The following is a 22,554-nucleotide window of genomic DNA, read 5'->3' on the forward strand; positions in this document are numbered from 1 at the left end:
CCTCCCTCTCTGATAATCTCTCCAGTATTGCTGAGGTTGGGGGCGGGGGTATCAGTGTAGGTTAGGAGGAAAGGCTTTGGAGTCATTTACACTTTGGTGTCCAGGCATCTGGCAGGCTCCTTCCGGAGGGAAGGCTTCTAGAGGGAGGAGGCTGGGGCTTCCAGGCTGCCAAAGGTAACTGGTGACCGCTACTCACTTCTTCTCCTGAGTCTCTGCCCCCTCTTAGGTTCCGTTGCCTTAGAGTGTGTCTGTTGCGGGGAAGCCCTGCCCACCTCTCTGGGCTTCTCTGAGCCTGCTCTCCCCTCTCCTTTTCTTTTGCAGCAATGCTGAGACACAGCAAGCTGCTTCCCATCTCCTAGAAACACCATCTCCCTGCCCCTCTTACCCCCTAAGGCAGGATCAAGTGTTCCCCCTCCTCAGTGCTCCCGTGGAGCCATTTACATTTCTCGTTCCTACAGTTAGAAAAATAATGTTTCACATCTTTACACCCCCGTAGACCAGTGGTTCTCAAAGTGTAGTCCCTGGAGAAGCATCACCATCATCATCACCTGGGAGCTTGTTAGCAATGCAGATTCCTGGGCCCCACCCACCGCAGACAATCTGACCCTGACCCTCCGGGGGTGGCGCCCGGCCTCTGCCATTGAACGAGCCCAGCGGGTGATTCTGATGCTCGCTGACAGTTGCAAACCATCGCAATGGGCTCTCAGCTCTCACCTCACTCATTCTTGTATCCCTGACTCCTCCCACTGAGCCTGGCACATCAGACTGCTCAACACATGGTTGAACAACAAACCACTAAGAAGTTAGACTAGTTGCTCGGGTGCTAGCAGCCTGGGCCCGATGGGGAAGCCTTCCAGGCCCACCGCCCGACAGTGCTCAGGGCGCGTGACTCTCTTTCCTCCTCTTTGACTGGTTCACAAAGGAATTGTGGTCCGTGTAAACACGCTGAGTCCCCAGTAGAGCCAGACATCCGGCCCTACCCTCCTAAAAAAAAAGAATATTAAAAATATTCTTTCTTCAGACTCAGGCAAGGACTGATAACCACCTCTGAACAGGAAGGACTGCAGACACCATCTTTTTAATGCACTGTTATGTGTGTAATTATGGAAACAATTACAGCATTTAAGGTCATCTTTATTCATTGTTGACCATTAGGAACATCACTGCCTTTTTCTAAATCTGTTTTCATGGCTCATTTCACACCTTTCATCTTTTGTGTGTGTGTGGTAAAATATACATAAAGCAAAATTTACCTTTTTTTTTTTTTTTTTACCATTTTAAAAAGTGAATCCAATGGTATTAATTCTATTCACACTATTGTGCACCCATCATTACCAGTCATTTCCAGAACTCTTTCCATCATCCCAAATGAACATTCCTGGTGGGAATGTAAAATCGTGCAGCCATTGTGGAAAACAGTTTGGTGATTCCTTAAAAAGTTGAACATAGAATTGTCATATGATCTGGCAATTCTACTCTTAGGTACACACTCAAAGGAATTGAAATCAGGGACTCAAACAGATACTATGTGTGCTATGTACACCAAGGTTCATAGCAGAATTATTCACAATAGCCAAAAGGCATAAATAACCCAAATGCCCACCAACAGATGAATGGATAAACAAAATGTGGTACATACAATGGAATACTGTTCAGCCATAAAAAGGTTCATCTCATTTTAATGTACAACTTCCTCTCCAAGAATCTAACCAACTAAATGTCTGAGGAGTGGGTGGGAAGGGATAAATTGGGAGTTCGAGATTTGCGGATACTAACTAAACAACAGGTTCATACTGTGTAGCACAGGGAACAATATTCAATATCTTGTAGTAACTTACGGTGAAAAAGAATATGAAAAAGAATATGTATCTGTTCATGTATGACTGAAGCATTAAGCTGTACACCAGAAATTGACACAACATTGTAAACTGACTATACTTCAGTAAAATATATATATTCCCCAAAAATGTCTAAGGAGAGCCGACAGGTTTCTGTATTTTCATAACATTTATCACAGAAGCAAATTTATGTAAGATGCTCAGTAAACACTCACTGGTTGAGGGACACTCTGTATGTCACGTGGTCTAGACTGAGAAGAGTTGGTGTCAGACTTTGGTGCGCATCAGAATCCCCTGGAAGGTGTGTTAAAACACAGCTTTCTGGGCCCCACGCTCAGGGTTTCTGACTCAGAAGGTTTTGGGCGCAGTCCCAGAACCTGCATTTCTAACCAGTGCCCTCCCAGGTGATGGTGGTCCTTCTGGTCTGGGACCACACTTGGAGAACCACGTGTCTAGCACAGTACTTCTCAGCCCTGACTGCACACTTGGAGTCTCCCAGAGCTTCTAAGTTTGCCCCTGGCCCCAGCCTCTGAGATCTGGTTTAATTGATCTTGGGTGGGGTCCAGATACAGGAGGCTTTAAACAGCTGCCCAGGTGATTCTAATCGAGAGCCAAATTTAAGAAGAACTTGAGGAACGCCCTCAGCAGATTGCCGGCGCTGGGGTCGGAGCTGCAGCTTTCCACTCTCCGTGTCCAGGTAGGATTGCTTTTTTAAAAATTAATTTTTATTGTAAAATATATAGAACATAAATTTATCATTAGTGACATTTAGCGTATTCACCATGTTGTACAGCCATGGTGAAGTGTTTAATAATTCTGTTTAAAACAGAAGTAAACCCACTGTTTAATTCCAGAACATTTTCACTGCCCAAAAGGAAACCCCATACCCACTAAGGGGTCATTTCCCACTTCCCTTTCTCCCCCTCAGCCCTTGGCAACCCCTAATCTACTTTCTGTCGCTATGGACTTGCCTCTGCTGGATATTTCATATCAATGGAATCATACAATTTGTGTCTGGCTTCTTGGTATAACATGGCATAGTGTTTCCACGCTTCATCCATGTTGTAGCACGTAGCAGGATTTCATTCATTTTTGTGGCTGAGGAATATTCCATTGTATGGCTATACCATAATTTGTCTCTCCATTCGTAGGGTTGCTTTTTGTTGTAGGTTAAATATTTGACTCTGGGTAGCTTCTGTAAAATAAGTTGTTGAGCGAAATAAAGCATTGGAGTTTCTCCTGTACAGGTTTTAGAAAATTAACTGTGAACTGAGCTGGTGTGAGAGGAAGTTGGAGATGATACAGCCTGGTTTCCTGGAAACGAGGGTCTGGGGGCAAACGAGGCTATGATTTGTAATAAGCTTCTGAACAGAAAGGGAAAACTTCAAATGATCGTGATAATAAAGGCATGTTCTGTACAAGGTGAAGAAGCAATGTTCCCTGGGACCGACAGAAAATTGGTGGGAGAGCAAATAATGTGAGCAGGGCTGCCTCGGTGACAGGCTCCTTTCCTGGCAGAGGGAGAGGCTGGAAAATGTCACAGGTGCTTCTCATTGTCGGCGTGGCTGCCGCCTCCAGCCGGCAAAAAGCTGCTCTTGTCTCCCGCCCTCTCCCCATCCACCCTCTCAGCGCTCGTCTTTGCTGAAAGTATGAGGCTGTGGGTGAGGAGCTGTGGTTTGATTTGGCGGATAGACGGTAGGTCAGGGACTGGCCTGGAATCTAAGTTGAATGCCGCCCTGAACAGGGCTTCTAGTTGTGGACTTTCGATATCTGTTTACTAGGACAAGTACCTCCCCTTCCCTCCTGCTCTCATTCCTTGCCTCCCCTTGGCAGCCAAGCATCTATAAGGATTGTCTACAGCGCTCACTTCGGCATCTCCACTTCCCGCTCAGACCTCGTTGCTCGGGGGCTCTGATTTCCAGACCCACATCCCACTGAATTCAAATAGACTCTTCAGCCCTCTTTCTTCTTGCAGCCCTCGTTCCCAGTCCCCCTACTCTTTCTGAACCCCTCTTCTCCAGGTTTCTGGGGACATTGCTCTGTTTGAGTTGTGCCCCACTCTCTGTAGCTGTCTGCCCTTTAATGTCAGCTGCCCCCGTGGTTTTGTCCTTGGCTCTTTCTTTCTCACTCACACTCCCCTGGAGTGATCCTGCCCCTCCCATGGCTTCAACACCACCCCTGCCCTGCCCGGGGTTTCCTCCTGAGCCCCAGACCCATCGCCTGCTGGACATGCCCACTGGATGCTCCATGGCTTCTTGCAATTGGACGTGGCTGGAGGGGGAGGCAGACGGGGAAACAATTTGAAAAATAATCACATCCACTATCTCGTGCCCTCATCGTCCTCCCTCCAAAACCTCCTCCACCTCCTTTGAGGTTCTCCATCTCAGCTAGGGTACTGCTCACCACACCCAAAGCCGGGAATCACAGTCAACACCTTCCTCGCCTCTTCTTTGGCCTCCATTTCTATGCCTAGAGACATAATTTTACTCTTTTAGGTGTCTTTTAAAAATGTTTACTTAAAAAAACTTAAACACAGGCAATTCCTAAGAATAACATGATGAATTCTCATATACTCTTCACCTAGAATCACTAGTTTGCTCACTTTTTGCCACATCTGCTTTGTTACTCTCTCTATACACGTACATGTATGTTGTCATTATTATTTCTGAACAATGATCAGTCAGGAAATTTAACAATTAATACAATACTCCCGTCTAATATATAATCAATATTCAAATGTTCACACTCAATCTCACAGTATCTTCCACAGATCATCTATGATGTATAAAAGGGGAAATGTAACAGTAAAATGGAGCGCTATCTGGAGCTATAAGATACTATCGTCACCATGTGACCAAAATTATCACCAACAGTGGGACAACTGATGTCTCACGTGCCCCTGATGCAGAGCCCGGTGAAGGACGCACCACTTCCGGGCTCTTCGTGCCCAGAACAGACAACGTGAATCTCATGAGAAACCCTCTGACCAACCCAGATGGAGAGACAGTCTGTGTGATATCTGGTCTACAAGCTTCAGGAACGCCAAGGGCATGAGGGGGCTAACGAGGTGCCACAAGTAAATGCAATGGGTTATCTGAATTGACTCCCAGATAGGGGGAAAAATGCTATCAAGGACCATATACATTTCTTTTAAACTTGGCCTTCATCTGCCCCTACTGGCATAGCTCTGCTCAAATGCATAGCCGCCTTCAGCCTGCAGCCCTCCCCTCCCCACACGAATGCACCCCCGAGCCAGACATTTCTTTGCTGAAAGTTCTTCAGTGACTCCTGGAAACTTCAGGATTAATCCCAAGGTCTGGGGTGCAGCCCACAAGCCCCTCGTCATCCCACCCCACTCTCCAGCCTTCGCTCTCCCCGCTTCCATCTGTCAGAAACTGGGGGGGGGGGGGCTAAGACTTCACCCAGCCTAACAAGTTATCCTGCCTCTGCTTCATGGGGGCTGAAGACACGAGACTCCTGAGTCGGAGACAAAGGACAGTTTAACACAGCGCTAGCATAGTGACATTAGTGCCTGTTTCCCGAGCCCCAGTTCCACAGCGTTATGAAATGAGAGCCTTGTAACACTGCACTTGCAAACTGCCCAGCGTAATGCACGTTCCTTCCAGCTTAGCAAACCCCAGTGTTTACAGGGGGCAGTTAGCAAATTTGCCCAACCTCTGCCTCCAAGAGAGACATTATTTTACTGGACAGCAAACAGATCTGCTCTCTGCCCTGGAGGGAGACACCATCTCGATCTTATAAGACGATCTGCTACATAAATATGCTTGAAAAGATAGTCTGGAACAAAAGCTGTCAGAGCCTCTGCTCACAGACCCAGGGAGAATGTTTTCCCTGCACCACTCCACCCACTAGGTTACTGCCAGACTCTCTAACTGCACCCCGCACTCTCATCTGGTTCGGGACCCCTGTTGCCTGCAGTGGAATGCCATCGTCATCCCTAAAATGCACCCTACCCGTGCGTGTAAGCACTCACGCACTCTCCTTGTCCTGCTAGCCCCTTTATCTTTAAAGAATCAACTCCTCGGGCAGCCCCGGCAGCCACCCTCGCCCCCAAAGGTAGAATTCCTGCCCCCGCCCCGTTTCCACAGCACCAGCGCACATGATCATAGCACCTAACCTGCTCCACTGTGATGACCCGTTTACACGTCTGCTTGCCCCTCAGCTTTTGGTGCAGGGGCCGTGTCCTGCTTGCCCCTCATCCCCAGTGACCAGCCCACAAAGGGCATTATCAAGGACTGGTGGAAAGAGGAAGGGAATCAGTGAATAAACTGTTACTTTAAAGCTGCCAGCAGTTTCTTCCTGTCGCTTGAGGGGGAGTAGGATGTCAAACCCCACAAAGCTGGAAAATGTGCACGTGGTAACGGGCAGCCAGGTAGGGGGTTCGTAAGTGGTTTCTGCATTCTGGGGGAGGGACCAGAAATTTGTCCTTGACGAGGGTGGGACGGAGCACTTTGATAAGCCCTCTTGGTGACACAGCCATGAGGCAGGTAACTAGCCAGCGTTTCTGAGAAAGCACAGCCCCGGCTGTAAGAGTCCGAGTGCTGGCGCTTCAGGCTGAGATGCCAAGCCGCCTCTGTAGCGATCCCGTGATACAAATTAGATGCACCTTGAAGCGGTCTGTGCCCTGGCCCAGAAGACTGTTTTTCTAAATACGGATTTAGCTGTCTGCCTGGGACGCAGTTGCCCTACCTGTGATGCTGTTTCAGACTAAGCCAGTGGTTCCCAACAGGAGTGATTTTGCCCCCTGGGGACATCTGGCAACATCTGGAGGCATTTTTGGCAACACAACAAGGGATGCTCTTGGCATCTAGCAGGCAGACGAGATGGTCAGGGATGCTGCAGAACATCCGACACAGCCCAGGACAGTCCCCCACAAAGAACCATCCTGCCCCAGATGTCAGCAGGGCAGAGGCTGAGAAGCCCTGAACCACACTGTTGTGATTGCCTTGTCTGGGCCACGCAGAAGGAAGGAGCAGATCACACGTTGCAGGGAAGGTTTCTCTGGAAAAGAATTAGGTGCTGTCACTGTCAGTCATCCTGGGGCAGGAAAGAGGAATTGAGGCTTGGCCTCAAGGAAGCAGAAAAACAGGACTCCAGGCCGGGAGAGCATGCCGGGTGCCTACCACATGATGGTAGGACGTTTCCCGGGAGAAGGGATGATGGTTGCCCTCGGGGAGGACTGAAGACAGAGGTACCTGTGTCAGATTTTCATTTCCTACTGTAGTTGCCTGTATCATCGCAGGACTCAACCAAATTTTGTTAAACTCCAAGGCCCCATGAGCTGCTGTTCTCTTAAAACTACCACTCAACGAGCACTTACTACATGCCGGGCGTCCTTCCATATCAGAGGTTGGCTAACATTTCCTGCAGAACGCCAGATAGTAAATGTTTTCAGCTTTGTGAGCTGTGTGGTCCCTGTAACACTACCCACCTCTGCTGTTGTCAAAACAAAACACCAGCCATAGAGAATATACAGATGAGTATAGCTGTGTTCCAAGAAAATGTTACTTACAAAAACAGCTGTCGGACTGGGTTTGGCCCATGGGCCATAGTTCACCAGTCCTCATTCTGTGTGCTTAACAGGTGCTGATTAACCCCCACAGCAGAGGTCCTATGTTCTCATTAAGCAGATGAGGTGCTGAAGCACAGAGGCTGGGTGGCCTCCCCAAAGTCAGAGGGCCAGGAAGCAGCAAGGCTGGGCTCCGGCCCTGACCCCCCCGGTCTCCCCCACAGCAGCCTTTGGAGGGTCGGGAGCCTGAGCAGTGGCAGCGGTTCTGAGGTGGCGAGAGGGGCCCAGCAGATGAGCCCCGGCAATGGTCCCAAGCTAGAGGGGAGAAGCAGCAATGGGGGGATTGACCTCGTAAACATTCCTGGGGGGTCTGGAAATAACAAAAAGAGGAAATCTGATGAAAGACGTGGAATTCTGCAGTTACCCAGGGGGGACCCTGAACTCAAGAGAAGGCTGACTGGCCCCTAAACGTTGACCTGATGTTGAGCCAATTCTTCACTCACCAGCTTTCACAATGAGGAAGTCCTTTCTGATATCTAACCTACAGCACTCTTGCTGTTATTTAAAGCCGCTCCCTCGGTTTTCCTTTTTAAGGAGAAAACTTATTATTTCTTTTGCTTCTTCTCACACCTGAAGAGCTTCACCCAGGCTACTTCTGCCTCCCTTCCAGACGGGCACAAAGTGCAGCGGGAAGGTCAAGGGTTTTGGAGCTGTGGGCTAAGCTGCCAATCATAGCTCTGCCGCCCACTGGCTGTTTGACCTTGACTGTATCTCTTAGATCCCCTGAGCTTCGCTTACAAAATGGAAGTGGCAGTACCCAGCAGCAGTACCCAGGGCTGCAGGGAAGAATAAACGTGGTAGGGTAAGATCAGTGTCTATTCACGATGAACTCCCATGACATGCTGGCTCCCAGGCCCTTCTAGGACTGGTCTCAGTTCCTCCTTTTTTTCTTAAGGGCTGTTTTCCAACCTTGTAGACCAAGTCCTACCTTTCATCTCACCAAAAAACAAATCTAGGGCTCCCTGTGTGTCTCCTTTTACTTCTCATGAGATACGTATGGTGGTGGTGGCATTTCGTTTCAGTCTGGCTTCATCTCTGAAATCCTACCATCCCAGATCAAGCACCTTCCCTGGTGCCTTCCCTGACTCCCAGAGCCAAAAGCAAATAGAGGAACCAACCGTTCTTCCCTCATTCACTCAACAGAATTTTCCCGAGCGAGTTTGTAAACCCAAGACAAACATCTCAGCACCTGATAAGTTTCCAAGAAAATCTGTAGTATCTGTTGGGCGGTGGATAGATGCTCAGTTCAGTTTCCTAGACCCCTTTTCTTTAGTCTTTGACCGAAACATAAAAGCATGTGGCATGCAATTCCTTTAATAGCTGAGAGCCAGCTGAGAGTTGAAATCCAAAGGAAGCAAGTGCAAAAGCCTGAAAAGAAATACCATCACCCTTATCATTCTGTGTCTGAGTTCTAAAGACCCATGGGAGAAACTTCCTTCAGACCGCTGTACCAGGAAAAGCTGTACTTCCTTGGCGCACCTGGCTTGTTTTGTACCTTAAGACAGTTTAACATAGATCCTGTAACTAACTGAAAAAAAAATCAACAAACGTTTCCTGAGCACCTCCCCTGGGGAGGCTCTGTGCCTCTGCCCAGGCAGCCCCTTTGGGGAGGGGGTCCCTCTGCACACGCTGTGCCTTATGTCCGCCTTCTAGATAACTCTCCTTGAGGGTAGAAAGGGCACCTGCTCACCCCAGCGCCCCTCGGAGGCCCTAGAACACTGCCCTGCTTGCAGCAAGCTCGTGCTCAAAAACCACCACGGAGGGAAAACGTTCTCCAATGGCAACTGGCAAGTTAGCCTTAGCTGGAGAGCGAGCGCTTGGTTATTAATCCAAGAGGGACCGGTGGTTCTTGAGGCAGTTATGTGAAGGGAGAGCATTTAATTCTGCAGTTCTCAATGTTTTTTTTCTAGGGTGTAATGAGTTTTCTGACCAGGCATCTTTGCACACACAGTCTTCCCTGCACACATTTCATGCTCGGCTTTACTCAGTGTAGGGGGGCATTCCCTGCTCCATCCTGCCGGTGGAAACGTGTAAGCATTACATCAAAAGGCTCTTCAAGAGCTAGGAGACTCTTGGGGAGCTGCCAAAAGGAAGTACAGAGGGGCAGCTTTAAGATCTCACCCTGGCATCCTGCAAGCAGTGAGACGCAAACACACATTCCCGTAGCTCAGAAACCAGCAGGGCGGCTCACTCCAAGTTCAAGGTGTAGGAGATGGAGGCGTGAGTGTGTGTGGGTATGGGCACATCTAAGAATGTAGGTACCCGTGAACATGGATGTGGGCGTGCACCCCCATGTGAGCGTGTGTAAATGCACATGCATCTCTTTCCTGAATCTCCGGGCTCCAGTCTTGCAGTGCGCTGAGCTCACACAGTGTCCTCACTAGGGGCTGCTTCCTGCCCCCTCCACCCTCGACCCCTGGGGCCACCCACTCTGATCTACTTTTCTTCTTCATTTTCACGTGTCGTCCATTCCCTGTTCTTCCTTCTAACTCTGATCTTCCCGATTCCAACCAGCACACTCCTTCAGCTGTCCATCCTACCTCCAAGAATCCGAAAAGGGTATTGATTCATTACTGTCCCTGGAGGACCCCTGACATCTCTCCCAGCCGTGTGCTGCCAACAGAAACAGTGATTGGATTCTATTGATTTTTTTTTCCTAGCAACCCTGCTGGTCTTTGATCTACGTTTCCCATGAGTGTGTCACAAGGAACCATATCAAATGTTTATGTCAACAGATATGAAGTCCATTGTGTTTTCTTTAACCACTAAGCCTTTCACGCTGATGCAGGGAAGTAAAGCAAGTTCATTTGGCATAATTTCTTTCTGGCAAATCTGTATTATTTAGTTAAAAAGAAATCACTTCATTTCCTCAGTGGCTTTTACACAATGCGCTGACATGTCGTGTTGGATACACACTGTGTGGCATAAAATGAGCATCCACCAAATGGCGGGGCAAATGCACAAAAGGGCAACCGGGAGACAGCAGTTCAGCCCCCACTTGGCTCCTCAGCCCTAGGGCACTTGACATCTCTGAGTTTTCCACGCCTCCTTTGTGAATGGGGGTGGGGCTTGGCTGCAGCAGCTCTCCCCACTGGGGTCCCACCTGGGCAACAGTGGCAGTCTGGATGCTGATTTCAGTACCGCCCGGAGCCCAGCAGAGATGGGCACTCACCCACCATCAGGCTGTTCCGGCCAATTACATTGTTAGGTGTTCACGTTTCAGGCTGAGTTACATCAACAGGGCAGGACCCCTACTCCATCTCTGCACCCCTCTGGTCCCCCTTCCTACAGTGTTTCACACTCAATTCACTCTCCATTCTGCAGCCAGGATAATCTTTCTAAAATGCTTATCTGATTGCCTCAGTTTGCTACTTAGAACGCTCCAGATACACACTACAATATATAAAATAAACAACAAGGTCCTACTGTAGAGCACAGGGAGCTATATTCAATATCTTGTAATAACCTATAATGAAAAAATATGAAAAAGAATATATATATGTGTACCTGAATCACTATGCTGTACACCAGAAACTAACACTACATTGTAAATCAACTACACTTCAATTAAAAAAAAAACCAAAAATGCTCCATCAGTCCCCTGCTGCCTCCAGAATGAGGTCCCACCTCCTCAGCTGGATCATTAGCTCCTCGCTCTCTGGCCCTGGCCCACCTCCCCAGCCCCTTCCCTCCTCACTGACATCCCTGGTAGTCCCCAGAATCTACCAGCCTAGGTGACCATTGCACAATCTGTCCCTTTACCCTAAAGGCCCTTGCAACTCCTACCTTTTGCCTGGCTAGCTTTATGTATCCTGCAGGTCTCAGCTTGGACATCACCTCCTCCAGGAAGCCCTGTCTAATCCTTTCCTGAAGCACTAAGTGGCGTCTCTTCCGTGCTTCATCTCTCTGCATCGTCAGGCCCTGACTAATTCACTGTCTCCTCCCAGATTCCCAGTCCCAGTGGTAGGGACCACGCCTTATTCATCATTTCCTTAGCGCAGAGTCTAATACTTGGCACTGAGTATTTACAGAGTAAATATGGAATAAATGTTATCTTGGGCTAACTGAAACTTTGATTGATTTTTATAGCTGTCTTTGATTAGTAACAAGTGGAGAAAACAATTTCATTAAAGATTTATTTGTTAAAACTTTTAAACAATGGTATCCAGGGAGGAAGGCAGAATAAAAGACTGATGAACACATAGGGTTCCATTACTTTCAGGTCCCCTCTAGATAATAATCCCAGACATTTATTTGTATAACATTTTGGCTCAGGATCAGGAAAAATACCTATAAACTAAAAGGGCACTGGTAATGAAGACTCCAGATTTGCAGGTCAAAGAAGAGACAGTTAAGTTAGAATCACTACTTTGCCTCTGGGCTTCCTGGTGGCCAAAGCCAAAAGGGGAAGCAGACATTTGCATGACTGCCTCAGACTTGCTACAAAACATCTTTGTTCCACAACCTTCAGAGTCACCTTTTCTCCTTTCTCTACTTCTCACGCAGTTCGTAGAAGATGGGGCACACAGGAGGGGCCTCCCAACAAAAGCACCAGGCACCATTTGCCAATGTCACGGTTGCCTGCTAGAAGTAAATCTCACTCTCATCATAATAACGGAGCCCTTTCTGAGGCAACTGTCCCAGAAGGTGGGGGCAACGTGACCATTTGCCCTGAAACTAACCGCAGGCATCTTTACAAGATCTGGGTGGGTCTCCTCCAATTCGCCCAAAAGTCACACAACTGACCTAGTCACAAGTTAATGATTGCAAAATCATCTAAAAAACTAAATGAACCATTTTAGTTAGAGTTATGATGCCAGTTCTGAGTCAACCTTTATAGACACAAGGAGGTGGCAGCTCGTATTTGTTCCTTCCTGGTTGGTATAAATCAACTGCTTGCCAGGTAATTGGAAAGCTTGATTCTCAAAAAAACTTCTGTAAACTAAAATAAGCTAACTTGTTTCCAAATACTGATAATACTGACCCAACACCACTAAAAAGTGTAAGTGAACTGTGAACTGCAGCTTGACTGAAAATTGGAAAAAGTTACAGTTCAAAATCTAACGAGTCCCCATCATTCCTATGTGCTTTGTCGAACGGCGTGCAGATTAGCCATTATTTTTACACTTTTTTTGCTGCCACCATTTTCACTATTTAACTGTTGAAATCAAATCATTTCCGCTCCTTGCTTCGTGTTCTTGGCATCTAACAGGGTGCTTCTTGGTGAGCATTTGTGGAACGGGTACCGTATTTCATTGATTCCAGATGCCACTGATTATGACATATCCCAATTACAGAGATGTGTGAAATAAAATTCATATTTTAAGGCAAGACAAGAGAATTTAAATATAAAAAATTCTTTGCTGCCCTTCGGCCCCCTCTTTCCCCCAACCGTACATTGCGTATGTGCATCATGGATCCCCCATCGGCAGGAGTGCCTGCTCAACCATAAGGAGCAATTTTTCTCCTGGTATTAACAAGAGGACTCCTTAAAGGATAGCGTTTCTACTTGAGCTTGTAAGGAGTGGCATGGCCCATCAGGTGGACGCTTAGATCTCCGTTATGTCAACTGTCAGTAACACGTCATTTGATGTACAGCCCTGTCTCAAAAAACTTACAAAACTCTGCCTTGATTTCTAACCGGCAGAACAGTTCTCAGAGCTTTTTGAGATGCTCTTTCTGGGTTATAATCCTCAAATTTGGCTCAAATAAAATTTTCCATTTCTTTCTTAGGTCAACTGATTAACTTTTCATCGACAGATGCTAAATGTAAAAAAAGAAAAGTTGCATCTGAGAATCAGTGAAATGTGGTCTTTGTCCACAGCAGGTGCTGGATCTCTTTCTTGGCCCCTGGAAGAGTCTGGCTGTGCTCCTGAGCGGGCACCCTTTACCCCCGGGGCTGCTCCTGAAGAGGAAGGCAGGAACTGACTGGGAAAGAGGGCCCTTGCTCCCTCTGAGGAGATGGTAGGAGCCTGCTGAGGCAATCTCCCATCCATTCTTTTCATGGAAAAACAGACTTTCTAGTGTCTGCCTGGGGCGCCTTCTCACACGTGCTCTGATTTCAGCCTTTTTGCTTTCAGTCTTTCTTGTGAGCTGGTTTATGCCTCGGGCTCCTCTCTCCCGGTGCTGGAGATGGGCTGCCAAGAGCTTTAACTGGCTCCTGGAGGGCTGGGCCCTGCCCTCATCTGAATGCCTGGGGCTTGAGACCAGCCGAGGGGGCAAGTTTGAGCACAGCCAGAGGCCTGATGGAGGACCCGGCCAGACCTGCTGCTAGCTCTCCCCTGCCAGTGCCCACCCTGCAGTGCCAGGGCTTGTCGCTGCCCCGGTGGGTCAGGGTCCCCGCCTGGCGCTGGGCTTAGGTAGCTCAGAGCCCCAGCCGCCCAGCCCCCACTGTCTTCCCAGCTCCACTTCTGGCTCAGCCCAGAAGCAAAGGGGCGAGTGGGGCCCAGGCTCCACGGGTGGGGCAGGAGGCACGGGATGCTCCAGTGACTTCCGCTGCACGGCCACGGCTGTGGAACCGGATGTCTGGTCCCCAGGCGCCAGGGAAGTGCCAGGGTGACTGGCTCCAACCCCACCCTGGCCTGAAGGACAAAGCGAGGAAGAGCTTTCTGGCCTGCGAGGCTCTTTGGACAAGAGCTTGGAGCCCTTGTGTTTGGGGCTCTATCTCTTTTTTGCTCACAAAGGAAACTCCTTTTATTTGTTCAGGATATAAAAAGAATACATCCTCGCTGCTAAAACCTCAAGCAATTCAGAAAAGCACGAAGCAGATCCTTTCTAACAAAACTCAACGTTTGTTTGGTAGTGTAGCGCTTGTAAGCCTTTCCCCACACACTAGCTAATGTAACTCCACCGTAAGTCTGCGAGGCGAAGGGAAAGAAGGTGCTTAGCTACACCGAGTGCTGACTATGCACCAGGCGCTGCGAGCCTCTTGCTTGACCGTATTTAACCCTCACCAGGGCTCAATCACTGGTTGGAAGGAGGGTGTAGCTCAGTGGTAGAGCACATGCTTAGCATGCACAAGGTCCTGGGGTCAAGCCCCAGTGCCGCCATTAAAAATTAATAAACCTAATTACCCCTCCCAAAAAAGAATCACCTGGTGGGCTTGTTCAAACAGACTGCTGGGCCCAGCCCCAGAGTTTCTGATTTGTAGGTACCCAAGCATGTGCCTTTCTGACAAAGTCAGCCATGGTGCTTTTCTTGCTGCTGAAGACAGGAAGGGAAGCGTTTGGGTTTTCCCTCCCAGCCCAAGTCCATGTGCTTCACTTGTAGTTCTAGCGCTGGGGAAGGGCGTCCTGAGCCCCAGGTGATGCTGCAGATCCAGGCACCGCTGAGATAGATGCTATTACAACTCCCATTTTGTAGTTGGGAAAACTGAGGTTCTGAGAGGTTACGTGCCTTTCCTGAGGCCACACATCCAGAAAGTGGCCTGGCTGACACTTCCAGGAGGTCTGCCTGGCTCTGGGCTGTGTACACTTTCTCCTTCTTTCTCCTGGTTTTCTGTTTCCCCCACCCCTTACTCTCCTACCCGCCCTCCTGCCCCCCTCACCGGGACACTCTGCCTGCCTTTAGGAACTCACCCGAGCTCCTCTGGCTTTCCCTGCAGCTGGGAAAAGCCAGCTGTGAACACTAAAATGCAGGCAGTTTGGCAGCTGCAGACCAAGATCTTCCAGAACACGCAAACCTCAGTTCTGCGACCCAGGAAAGATGAGTGTGTGGACCACGCCGTATCCAGGCAGACCCTGGATGTCACAACTTCAATTAGCAGTAACTGGAACTGCAGTGCAGATGTCAGAAATCCTAGTGGGTTGGACTGCTAAGCCTCGGGGGAAATCCCCAAGACACAGGGACGTGGATTCAGATCCCTGGTATGAAAAACATGTTCTGGCCTTTCTGGTTCTCCCCCTTCCTCTCCCCCGTAATGCTCCGTGCCTCCTCTCATTCACCCTTAGTATAGCAGCAGGAATGGGGGAGAAGTCGCTGGGGTGTTTTGAGTTGGCCAGCCCTCTACCTTTGGTAGAGACTAGAGCTCCCCTTAATGAAATCAGCCTTTTAATTGCACAAGCTCCCTAACTGCTGTTTTTAGTTCTCCCTTTAGCTCTTAGTCTGCCTTTCATACTGCCTTTGAGTGTGAGGGCACACGGTGCCTAAATCTACTACGAAGAAATAGAAAATAAAAAGGTTTTCCTCCTAGCTTCCTTCCATGTATCCCACGTCTAGTTCTAGCTTGGGAAGGATGTTGCAACCCCCAGGGATGGTTTACTGATATCACCTTAATATTCTAGCAGATTCAGGACAGAAGACGGGTGGAGGCGGGAGCCTGGAGAACCAATGAGGTTTGTCCCAAGGAAGGATCCCTTCCTAATTCCCAAAGGAAATTCTTTAAGACAGAGAATCAATTGTTTGGAAGAAAGGAGAGCAGCTTGGGGAATGCGGTGGCAATGCCTGGTCACAGGGAGTCCGGCCAGAGCCCAGGGCTGTCCAGCTATGACTGAGAAGCTGGGCAGAAGGGCCTCTGAGCCCTGTACTGTGCACCCGAGGCTAAGCTACCAGTTTGCCAGAGCTCCCCGCTCCAGGATGGAGGGGCTGGTCTGCTGGATGCCCTGACTTGGGGACAGGTGGGACTCGCTCACCCTCCAGGAGCGAATCTTGGCTCCCTTTTCCCATCTCCCATGAAGGTTTGTCTTATTTCTCTCTCTAGCAGACAGTGGCATCTGTGTATTTCTGAGCTAGCTCACGCTCAAGGATCACCAGAGCATCGGCTGGCATCCACAAAGCTGTGGCCCGGTGCCCACTCTGCTCACATGACGTGTGCTTGAGTTGTTCGTTTCTTTTGCGGGGGGGTGGGGGTGGGGGGGGAGTAATTAGGTTTACTTATTTATTTTTAGAGGAGGTACTGGGGATTGAACCCAGGATGTCATGCGTGCTAAGCATGTGCTCTACCACGTGAGCTATACCCTCCCCTCCCCTTGGGTCGTTAGCTAGATATAGTCATTCTTTTTGGTTGCTCTGTTGTTTTGGACACAGTGAGGCTTTTTTACTGTTGTTTTTTCTTTGTGGGAGAGCTAAAAACTCAGTCAGGGTAAGGATGACTCTCCCAGCCAGCTGGAGATTTGAAATTCTTTTATTGCATATAATATACATACAGAAAAGTGCATGTATCATCAGTGGTCAGCTTGCTGCATTTTCACCAGCAGAACACAGCACCCACATCAAGGAACTCAACATGACCAGAGTCCCCCTCGTGCCCCCTTCCAGTCACCTCCACACCGTAAGGGCCCCTGCTATCCTGACATCTAACAGCAGAGACTCCTTTAGCAGGCTGGAGTTTAGCCTCAGCTCCCGCGTCAGCCTGACTGGCAGTTACCCTCCATTTCAGAGTTGATGGCTCAGCAGGACTGAACTAGGACTGATTTCCAGAGGGGCACTAACCCATCACAGGCCCAGCTGCTGCTCCAGCCACCCAGAAGGAGTGCGCGGGGCAGGGTCGGCCCCATCCTGGCTATCAGATGGTCCTCCTGTCTCCACGGGGGGCCATCCGGAGGGCAGCCCAGTGACTCAGTGCGGAGGGGGATGGGGCTAGAGTTCTCTTTCTATGGGCTTCTAGAAGTCCTACCATGTGTTCCTGGAAACGGGAGGCCCCTGGAGCAGGATGACTCAGCGGTATCTACGTGCAAAGCAGCTGAGGTCTGCACCCTGGGAAAACCAGCCCATGGCCTTTGGTTGGACTTGCCCCATTCGGTGCAGCCTGTATTGTTTGGAAACCGTTTCTCTCCAGCACCTGTGCCAGGCCCTCTCTTCAGCTGTGTGATGCCAACACGGGTGCCTGCTGCCAGCCTGGGCCTGCCTGCCTCCTTAGCTGTCCTTCACCCAGCCTCCTTCACTGGCCCCCACCGAGGGCTGACCCCACATCACGTACGCTCATTTCACTAATAAAAAGCCTCTGTGCTCACCCCCATGCATGTCATACATCACCAGGCTCTGCCCTCTGCTTCCTCAGCAAACAGCTGCTCTAACTGTACAGAGCAGGAGGGAGAGGGGCTGGCTAACGCTAGTGGGCAGGGAGAAATGCTTCTGGATCGGTCGATGCCCCCCTCCCCCTCGGGGAACACCATGTCATGCCTACGTGGCAGTGAGATTTTCCTCCCACATCTTCTTGACACAGTGTCTCTCTGTGCCCCGGGACCATCTCACTCTGCCCGGGGAGCTGTCACACAGAGGCAGGGAGCCCTGGAGAGACGTGATTTGTGTCTCCACTCTACCCGGGAAGCCAGCAGAAGAGGTGGGGCAAGTTACCGGTGACTCAGGCTGCAAAGGTCCTGGGAACCACCTGGTTAAAGGCTCTCTAACAGAGTGCGCACAAGAAGCACCTGAAACAGACACGTTTTTCAGGTTCCCTCCCTCCCCCCCACCCCAGGTCCAGGCTAAGGCCCTGAAATCTGCATATTTGGAAAGCATTCCGGGTGATTCTGATGTAGCTGATCCAAAGCCACATTTTAGGAACACTGATCTGGAAACCCCTTCCCCAGGTGGGGAGAAAGCGAGACCCCCAGGGACTCACAGCGTTTACTCAAGACCATACGGAATAAGGCCCAGAGCCCGAGTGCCGCCTTCTTTCCACGCCTGCACTGCTTCCCGTCTCCTCCCACACACTGAACCTGCCCAAGGGGCCCCGATGCCCAGACTCCGCCGATCCCTCCTTTGGCAGGTCTCTGGCCCTGCCCTGCCCTCTTACTGCCATCACTGCAAACTGGACGTTAAGGCACAGAATGGGGTTTCTACAAAGCCAAACACCTTCCTGCCTCCCTTGCATCCTCCACCCCCATAACCCTCTCTTCTCCTAAAAACACTGCCCCGCCCCTCCATCCATGGGACAAAGTGGAAGAGCCTGGCCTTTCCCCTCCATGCCACCCCTATTTGACCCAACCTATCTTTCTGACCTTAGAGTCATCCCTCCCCTGTAACAACTTCTCTACATTTTTTTCCCTCAAACGCCATCCTGCTTTTTCTTGCCTCCACTCACTGTGATGCCATCATCAGCTTGGCCAGTAGCACTTGCTTCCCACCATACTGAATCCTCCCCATCCTCCAAGGTCCAGGTGAAAACCCACCTCCTCCAGGAAGCCTTCCTTGACCGTCCAGCCCGAGCACTTTCATCCTCCTTGGAACCAGCAGAGCACTGAACCGTTTACTTGTTACCTGTTATTATTACCTGTTCTATTCTGCTTTGAATTGCGAGTTTTACGTCATTCCCAGCTACAGACCACAGCCTACCCTTCTTTAGTCTTGCTTTTATTTCTATTGCTTGGGTAGACTGTCCTAGGAGAACATTTCTGAGATGTATGTCAGATGATGTTTTACCTACAGCCTACCCTTCTAATCACCCACCCACTCAGCAACGTGCCTCGCACAGAGTAGTATATAAGGGATGTTAGCAGTGATGGAGCGTGAGAGGCTGGAGACAAGGAAATCTTGGGCTGTAGGTGGCTGGTTGATTAGTTCAGGGACTTTTCTATGCCTCTTGGGCGAACAAACATCCAAGGGCTAACTAGCAAATCTAAGTCAGATCTTTCTCTTGATTCTGCTTCCACTGTAGTAATCAACTTCCTGGCCCGTCACCACCCCTCCTGTGCCAATGAGGCCCCTTCCACCCTCCTGCTCACGATAACGATCTCTCTTGCACACCCCTTGTGACTCAGCCCTAAACAAGACATTATTAACATTCCTGCGCTTACCAGTGGACCCTGGTGCTTGGCCCCCACCCCCACTCCAGCTGATGGTCAGATTTCCCATTCACTGCAACCCACCAGCTGAGCCGATTTCAAGCCGCTTGTCTTGAAACCCTTTTGCACACTCGATGTCCCTGTCGCCCCACTTAAGCCAAGCATTCCTCTCTCACTGAGGACTGACCATCACCCCTTGGTTCATTGCTTCCTTACAAACATAATAACAAGAAGTTAATTCTAGACACACTGGCAGCGTAAGTTCTGGAGCCTGAGCCTAGCTTTCAGAAAGGAGGCTTTTACTCTTTGCTTATCATAGGAGACGAGCTGCAAGAGGAGAAAAGCACCCTTCTGCCCAGGGCCCTTGCAGTCTGAAGGTCAGCTGGGCATCCTCACCTGAGAGGTTTGCAGGAATCTGGGCGCCTTAACTCTGTGACTTGCAGTTCGAAGGCACAAATCAGGCTCAGCTGCTCGGAGAAAGAGCTGTACGCAGCCTGTGCGGAGAAGTTCTTTAGAGAGGATTTTGTGCCCTCTTGTAACAAAACCAGAACTGCTCTTCTCCGCCCCCGAAGTAATCGCCACAGATCAAGACATTTCCGGCTAAATACAGCCATCTCTTCAAAAAAGGCATTTAAGATCTCTACTTACCAAAGTAGGTCCACTTGGATCCTGCAAAGAAAAAAACAAAGCAAGTAAGTACAATTGAGCTGGAACAAGTTAGAGAAAACAGTACAGATTTTATTTTTAAATGAGTGAGACTGAAAAAAAGGTGGATACTCAGAACTTAAAACTTTTTCAATGTGGAGAAAAGGGAACCCTCATGTACTATTGGTGGAAATGTAAATTTCTGCAGCCATTATGGAAAACAGTGTAGAAGTTCCTCAAAAAATTAAAAACAGAACTGCCATATGATCCAGCAATTCCACCCCTGGTATTTATCAGAAGAAAAAAAAACACTGTTTAGAAAAGATATATGCACCCCTATGTTCATTGAAGCATTATTCACAATAGCCAAGACATGGAAGCCACCCAAGTGCCCATCAAAAAATGAATGGACAAAAAAAGATGTGATATATATACATACACACACCATGGAATATTACTTGGCAATTAAAAAGAATGAAATCTTGCCATTTGCAACAACATGGATGGACCTAGAGGGTATTATGCTAAGTGAAAGCAGTCAGAGAAAGACAAATATTGTATGACTTCACTTATATGTGGAATCTAAAAACATAAAAGCAAATGAACAAACATAACAAAACAGAAACAGAGTTATAGATACAAAGATGAAGGAGGTGGTTGCCAGAGGACAGGAGGGTGGGGAGAGGAAAGAAATAGGTGAAAGAGATTGAGATACAAACTTCCAGTTGTAAAATAAACGTCATCAATATGAAATGTACAGTGTGGGGAATATAGTCAATAACTATGTAATATCTTCAGATGGTGACATATTTTAAATGTATAGAAAAAATCACTATGTTGTATAATAGGAACTAACATACTGTTGTAGGTCAATTATACTTCAAAAACAAACTCATAGAAGAAAATATATCGTGGTTAACAGGGGCAGAGGTGAGGGGAGGAGGAACTGGATGAAAGCTGTCAAAAGGTACAACCTTTCAGTTATAAGATAAATAAGAAATTGGGATGTGATATACAACATGATAAATATAGTTAACACTGCTGTACATTATATATGAAAGTTATTAAGAGCAAATCCTAAGAATTTTCATCACAAGGAAAAAAATTCTATTCCATTGTGTGTCTATATGAGATGAGGGATATTCACCAGACTTACTGTGGTGAGCATTTCATGATGTTTGTGAGTCAAATCATTAGACTGTACACCTTAAACTTACATGGTGCTGTATCTCAATTATATCTCAATAAAACTGGAAGGAAAAATAAAAATAATAATTTAAAAAGCTTTTTCAAAAATATGAAAACAAATACATGTATGTATGTGCATGACTGGGACATAGTGCTATACACCAGAAATTGACACATTGTAACTGACAGTACTTCAATTAAAGAAAAAGAAATACAGAGGACTGAAAAGTAGAAAATAAAAACCACTTATTAACAACAACAACAACAACAAAATTTTTTTCAGAGTCCCGGTCAGAACATCTGCTTCTCAGAGCAGCTGTGCTCCCAGGGGAGGCAAAGCACAGGGCAGTGATTTTGCGTGGGCGCCCGGGGTGAAGGAGGGGGCTTCTTTTTTTTTGTTTTTATTGAAGTATAGTCGACTTACAACGTTGTGTTAATCTCTGGTATATAGCATAGTGATTCATTTATACATATATATTCCTTTTCAAATTCTTTTTCATTATAGGCCATTGGAAGGTATTGAATATAGTTCCCTGTGCTGTATAGTAGGACCTTGTTGTTTATCTATTTTATATACAGTAGTTAGTATCTGCAAATCCCAAACTCCCAATTTATCCTTCCCCAACTCCCTCTCCTCCCATTAGCAATAAGTTTGTTTTCTACGTCTGTGAGTCTGTCTCTGTTTTGTAAGTAAGTTCATTCGTGTCTTTTTTTCCCTCCAAATGGCATTATTTCATTCTTTGTTATGGCTGAGTAGTATTCCACTGTATAAATATACCACAGCTTCTTTATCCAGTCATCTGTTGATGGACACTTAGTTTGTTTCCACGTCTTGGTTATTGTAAATAGCTGCTGTGAACATTGGGGTGCGTGTGTCTTTTTGAATTAGAGTTTTGGGAGGGAGCTTCTTGATCAGAAGCCTCCCCGACATCTTAGAGAAGCCAAACTGTATTATCTGAATAGGTAATAAATTCACAAGGCTCAAAACCCAAAAGCCACCAAAAGGTATACAGTGAAAGCTCTTCCCATCACCCAACCTCCCTGCTTCCATTAGAGCCTGCCAGTTTCAGCAGCAGATGTGAACCTTCCCCGGTAGGACTGCAGACACCTATTTGTATTCTGTCCCCCAACCCTTTCTTCACACAAATGCTAGCCTACAGGAAAACTTGTTCTGCTTCTTGCTTTTTCCCTCTTAACACAGCCTGGAGAATTGTTCTCGTCAGTACACAAGGAGGAGAAAACTAATCTCAAAAAGAAAGATTTTCTTTGAGGAAGCTTGTCCCCCTCATCTGAGTGAGAATTCCAGGGGCGGTGGCATGTGGAGGAGGGTTCGGCCAGGAGTATAACGAGGTCTCCTCCCACTCCACACCCTTCACACATCAAAGTCCTTGGTGCAGGTAAGTCATCGCAGGACCGTGCTCTCGTTCCCTGGTCTGCACACCTCCTTCTTCACCTCCAGAAGGAGCCTGAGACCCCGAACTGAGACTCAGGGGACACATCACAACAAGGAGACTGCCCAACTCCTATGTCCCTCTCTCCCAGCTTCTCCCAGTGCTGCCAGGATCTCGGCCCC

General features: G+C 48.3%; 1 protein-coding gene across 4 annotated transcripts in view; it reads right to left on the bottom strand.

Annotated features, from left to right (window-relative positions):
* Positions 1-22,554, bottom strand: part of CA12 (carbonic anhydrase 12) — a 57,505-nt gene that overhangs the window by 29,809 nt on the left and 5,142 nt on the right. For all 4 annotated transcript variants that reach the window (XM_010995031.3, XM_010995030.3, XM_010995029.3 and 1 more), the window contains exon 2: positions 19,797-19,817. In XM_010995031.3, coding sequence (XP_010993333.1) covers positions 19,797-19,817 — 21 coding nt within the window. The remainder of the gene's footprint in view (positions 1-19,796; positions 19,818-22,554) is intronic.

This window comes from Camelus dromedarius, chromosome 5 (assembly GCF_036321535.1).
Source record: "Camelus dromedarius isolate mCamDro1 chromosome 5, mCamDro1.pat, whole genome shotgun sequence".
In the NCBI taxonomy this organism is placed as follows: Eukaryota; Metazoa; Chordata; class Mammalia; order Artiodactyla; family Camelidae; genus Camelus; species Camelus dromedarius.